Source organism: Macrobrachium rosenbergii, chromosome 53 (genome assembly GCF_040412425.1).
Source record: "Macrobrachium rosenbergii isolate ZJJX-2024 chromosome 53, ASM4041242v1, whole genome shotgun sequence".
Classification (NCBI taxonomy): Eukaryota; Metazoa; Arthropoda; class Malacostraca; order Decapoda; family Palaemonidae; genus Macrobrachium; species Macrobrachium rosenbergii.
The window spans coordinates 41,591,952-41,598,176 of record NC_089793.1 but is presented as its reverse complement, the minus strand read 5'-3'; the positions used below and the strand labels follow the sequence as shown (position 1 = coordinate 41,598,176).

At 38.2% G+C, this 6,225-nt stretch overlaps 1 protein-coding gene across 1 annotated transcript in view; it reads left to right on the top strand.

Annotated features, from left to right (window-relative positions):
• Positions 1-498: 498 nt before the first annotated feature.
• The window catches only part of LOC136834114 (uncharacterized), a 21,673-nt gene continuing 15,946 nt past the window's right edge, over positions 499-6,225 (top strand). Inside the window, exons 1-2 of the mRNA XM_067096372.1 lie at positions 499-611; positions 1,790-1,871. Coding sequence (XP_066952473.1) covers positions 499-611; positions 1,790-1,871 — 195 coding nt within the window. The remainder of the gene's footprint in view (positions 612-1,789; positions 1,872-6,225) is intronic.

Below are 6,225 nucleotides of genomic sequence, written 5' to 3'. Positions count from 1 at the left end.
ACGTCATTATCACGGCTGTGGGAACTCATCTTTCATACAATCTTTCTTTCACGCGACGAAAAAAAATCCTCTCTCGGAAGAACTCAGGCAGCATAAAACTTATGCAGCACATTATTTATCTCTCACACTGTGTAAACTTATCTCTCGTAATATCTTCCTCCGAAGGAAGCTTATCTTCTGTAACAATTAATTTTCTTATAAATCTCCTCCTCTATTGTACATCAACACAGCCTTCCCCCGAAGATTATCCTCATCACGCTCTAACCAGCCATCAAGAACCTCATTAAGGCAATTAAGTCTATCATTAGTAAATTATGGCCTTTTTAAATTAAGCCTAGTTAGTCTATCATTGATAAATTACGGTCCTTTCTAAACTCACTTTATTGGAGCCATAACCACCGCCGCCCTGCTTCTTAATGGATCTCAAACGGAAAGAAAGCTTTATTGGGGAAGAATAAAGGGGAAATGGGGACGGGGAGGGGTTTAGTAGAGACGGAGATGGGTGATGAAGAGGAATATGGAAGAGGAAGAGAGGAGAAAAAAGAGGAAAGAGCGCAGATGAAGTGGGAAAATAGGAAGAATGAGGAAGTGGGAGGAGAACAAGGAAGGAAGTAGCGGGAAAGGAATGAAACATGGAAAATAAGGAATGGGAAGGGTCGAAGAAGAGGAGCTGGAAGGAGAAAGGGATTTAGAGGAAAGGGATGAATGAAGGTGAGAAGAATCAGGAGAAGGAAAGAAAGAAAGAGGAGGAGGAGGAGGAGGAAAAGTAAAGGAGGAATTGGGTCCCTTTGGTCTGAATTTTTGATTGATGATGCTACTGTTCTCAGACTCCTTAGGCTGTTTAATTTTATGTCAGTTCTGTTACATGTAAATACTGGGAAGAGGAACATTTAACCATTAAGGGTGAGGAATATTTTTTAGTTTTTATGGCTTCGATGACGTGACGTCACCGAAAATGTTAGCAATTTCAAAATTTTTTCCTAATTAATTTCTTTTTGACTCCCTTGCATTGTCTGCCTTCATTAGTGCTCCAATTTCTTCACGATTTCTATCCGCTACCGTCAAGGAAGTCCATTACCACCCTTGATTATATGTAAGTGTCTATATATCAGTTATAATCATTAAATTACTGCTGTTGCTTTTAGCACAGGCGTTGTTACTTGTAATGTTGCTAACCCTAATATTTATTGTCTCAGTTGTATGTGCACCCTTTACTTGTATTTAGCCAAGGCCAGAAATACAGTATGTGTTAATATAATTATTATTAAAAGACTACGTGTAAAACAGCACATTCCAAAGCCATAGCTAACTTAGGTATCTCTCACTCCAAAACCCCGTCATAAAACCACCAACGTGAAGCACTAGAGTTCATCTCGGCCCGGCGAAGCGCGCAGTTATGATCCTTAGAGGCGTCGTAGCATTCACACAAGTGAGGAAGATCTGATTTCAAAATAGAAAGCCGACCCGAACCCATAAAAATCCCTTATTCAAAGTGGCCGTGAAACGGAGACGGTCCCCAAAAAACCCTTTCAACAGGGCCTTTCTTGATCATCTGACCCTCAAACCTCAAAATTCCACCCTCACAATATCCCACTAACTATACCATAACACGGGCCGTTTGGGGAAATGTATGAACGAATGGATATTCTTTTCATTGAGGGAAACTCTATTAAAATAAACCCATCGTAAAGCGACTCGGATCTGGATTTTTTATATTTCTGTGCTGAGGCCGAAATTTAAATACACACCAGCACGAGCATATGCTAGAGTAAGATGAATCGAATGTCAGCAATTCCTCCAAACATGCTAGTGAAGAAGAAGAAGAAGAAGAAGAAGAAGAAGAAGAAGAAGAAGAAGAAAAGATGTCGAGAGTATGAATCTATGGAAGAGGCTAAGTACGTATAAAAATCAAAATTCTAGGAAATAAAATTTCTGCCTTTGGCTATGCTGAACTAACAATTTACGCTGCGCCAAACTTGTGTCATAGTAACGAAGGTCACAGAGGCTGATATGTACTGAAAGCAAAGCTTAACAAACCCGAACCGGAAGAGAGAAAGCAAGCACTTCGAGTTTCCCTCAGAGCTTCCCTTAAAGGGAAGAGAGAATCCTACCAAGAAAAACGAAAAACTTGAAAGAAAATACAAGAATAAAAATACTGAACGCCTGAAAAGAAAAACCCACCAGACAATAAAAACTTTACAAGTTGCTAAGACTCGAGAGACTGTAAGGCAAAGGGTTTAGGAAAATAGGAGGAAGGGGGTTAGGTAGGTTAGAGGGATACGGGACTACAGACCTGGGGTCAAGATGATGCTTTTAACCTCCATAAGATCATCAGTCATTCTCAAAACAAGTAGGGAGAAAGAAGCATGCGGTAAAGGAAGTAGGTAGGAGGTGGTTAGCACTTATGAAGGAAGAGGAGTGCATAATGGGGTCTGGGGGGATTTCTATTTATCTGTAAACTTCCTCATTTCATTTACAGTATATGAGACTCTTCAATATTGGCATTAATTTCAGGGAAAGAAAACAACAAAAATAGATAACCTATAGTGCCAAATGGAAAATTAAAGATTAAAACGTCAGAGATAGTTAAGAGATAACACACACACCCCTAAAAGGGAATGGTTCCAGAGGAAAAAATGACCCAACGGTCACTGCCACATTCATACTATAACTGGTGAATCGTGGATGAACCCCCTATGCAGTAACACTTCCACCACATTAGCAGCTTCAATATCTCTCACCCCATCTGTTCAACTCTTTGTACACCTTCCTCTTCTTCATCCCCCTAACACTTCTGAACTATACATGCTATCAGCTGTCATTTTCCAGTCTTTCCACCTGACTGAACTATCTCAAAATACTTTGATCCTTCCTTTCATCTATGCTAACCTGTATACTCCAGCATACCTCCACAGTTTTAACCTTATCAACTCTTCCTACACTGTACATACTAGGGAAATACAGTAGTTTATGTCAACAGCTTCTACTATTTTTTCTTTCATACATATTTTTCAACATCACACCTCCCTTCAGCAAAGGAGAATTAGCTCAATAAAGCCTTCGTTCTTTCCCAATTCGGTTTCTATATACAATTCAAGTCTCTTCCCAACCTTTTCCAAATGGTGATTGCCTTTCTTGATCCACCTACTCTTTGACTCTTATCTTCCCTCATCATATCATCATCTATCGTATTCATACCAAAGTACTTACACAAATCAGCCAATTCTTTTCTTCCACAATCCATATGAATATCCACTGCTCCTTCTTCCTGATTTCCCTTTAACCTCATAACCTTTTACTCATGCTCACATTTACTCCCATCTTTCTTAACTATCAAAACCCTTTTGCTAGTTTCTGCAGTTTCCCTTCCCCATCCCCAATCAGCACTGTGTTGGAACCATTCCTCCCAACATTTAATACTCGTTTTCATATCCCACGACTTTGCACCTATGTCTACTGTCCCTTCTCTGACTTCTCACATCACTCCATCCTTCATGATATTAAAAAGCTACAAAGATGAAAAAACCTCCGTCTGGGGCCCACTTTTACGCCAAACCAATCACCCTCCTGTCTACATATTCTAACACATGCTTCACTGCCTACATAAAAACTTTCAATCTGTCTCAGTAACTTACTTGCTATACCATAGATTCTCAACACCCTTCACTCTTTCTCTGTTGATTCTATCATTAAGAACATATATTTTACATAGAGCGTTTTCCTTTTACATTCAAACTTCTCATATACCAATTTCATAAAAAAAAACCTGATCCACACACCTGCCTTTCTCTAAACCTACACTGTCCCCTAATAGCACATGTCAGCTGTTTTAATTTTTCGATCAAAATCCTACAATACATTTTGCCTGGTATACTAAGTAACTTTATGCCCCTACAATTCTCTCACTTTTACCTTTTATACATCCTTTCAAACTATGGCAGCCACTAAATCATATTCTCACCACTGCACTGTTCCCTGGCATCTCACTTGTAATCCCCTCATCTCCTGAAATGGTTCAATTCTGCAACCTCTGAGCCCTCCATGCATCTTCAACATTCACTTCCACAAGCATTATCAAACTTAAATAAATGCTTTCCCCTCCTGCATCAGCCAGCTTTTCCTCTACTGTATCCTCCACACTCAACGAATCCTAAAAATTCTCAATGAAGTCTGCATTCACTTACAAAAAAAGTAGCTCTTCTGTTGCCCTCATTTCCTCTGGGATCCATTTCTTCATTAACCTTATCTCTGCATTTATCTTCTTATATAACAGCTTTTATTCTCTTCAAAGGTGTTTTTTATCTAATCCCTCTATTTGTATTACTTCTTTCTTTTTCTATATCACTTTCATCTTACATATCCCTTATCTACTCCATTCACCTCCGGACATTAACCTTACCTCAGTGCTTCCCTATACACTCTTCCCACCTTATTCCATACACAATTCACATTTTCACCCAATCCTATCCAACTCATATCTACCATAACTTTTGCTTCAACAAATTGTGATCAGATATATCTTCAGACATCCGCTTTTTCACCATGATGCCCAACAATTTTCTCTTCCATCTATTCTGCATTAACACATAGTCTAGTAAGCTCTTGTTCTTACCATTTTCTCTTTCCTAATTGCACTTCAAATTATTCTTCTTTGGAAATCACACATCTCCAGTAATTAAGACTCTTTCTAAACATGTTTTCATAACCTCTTTCACTATCACTTTTTGATTCATGGATCATATATACACTCAACATCGCAACTTTTATTCTTGCCACATTTAGTCTTACCCTTACTAAGACTTTTATACTTTTACAACTGCTTTCAAAGTCTTGCTGACACTATCCAGCTAATCCATCCTGCATGCATTGCCTGTTAAGTTTGTCAAACATAGTACCAATTCAGTATTCTCTTTTTAACAAACAGCTTTCATGTATTCCTTCTCTTGTAACCACACCCTCACATCTAAAACCTCATGACTTAGTATCTGATGCATTTTCTGAATTTTTGCAATATCACTGCCATTCACTGACCTTCACTCCAAGCAGAGCAGGGGGAATACAATTATTTTCTTTTCCTGGTATCCCATAAGAGTAAAATGTGTGATTCCCCCGGCTTCAGGAGAGGAGGCTCATATGTTAATCGGGGGTCATTTCCTCCCATAAAAGGATCCACCACCCTCTGGGCACCATTCTGCCTTAAGGTATTATATATATATATATATATATATATATATATATATATATATATATATATATATATATATATATATATATATATATATATATAATCTATAATCTGCTGGCCACTTTTCACCAGATACATTGGATACGGGTTTGATTCCCGCTACCGGACATCAGATTTACTTTATATTTTTTGCATTTGGTTCTAAGGCTTTATAGTGACAAGCGTATCCAAAAAGTGTGAAGAATTCGAGAAGTTAAGAAGGCATTGTGGCTATTACAATAACACACACACACACACACACACACACATATATATATATATATATATATATATATATATATATATATATATATATATATATATATATATATATATATATATATAATTTACATATATATATATACAGCATCCACCCTTTCGTGTCCTTAGAGAAAGAGATCGAGGAAAGACCAAACAAAGCCTTCACATGAAAACTAAAACAGAACAAGAAGCAACAGTGGAATGTTTTTAATGTTGAAACAAGTCAGACAACTTTTAATAATAAAAATAACAATACCTTGAGAATATTTTTGAAGCTGAAACAAGTTTGATAACTAAGCTTCTATGAACAATACTCGGCCTATTATTGTATAGAAGCCAAAGTGCACTGCTCTTGAACAGTGCCATGAGATAAATACCGTAACTGGAAGCCTTTATGAATGTGTACATCTTTATATTGCATGTTATGTTTGTGCACGTTCACATACACCACAAACTAAAACACATACTGTACACTATGGCGTAGGGAAGTGGCGGGCATAACTCACACCTTTGCAAGGTGTACACCGTGGTCAAAGTGGGAGCGTGGATAGTGGTGTAGTGCTCTGTTGGCATTTGTCCAGTCCGTGGATCATCCCAACCTACCGCCAACCAGTCCACCCAGCTGCAAATGGGTACCAGCATCGCTGTAGACAAGAAAGAGAAACGGAGAAATTTGAACACGCGCGTGAAAGTGACAACAACAAAATATGCAGGAAAGGAAGAACAGGAGGTCACGTATG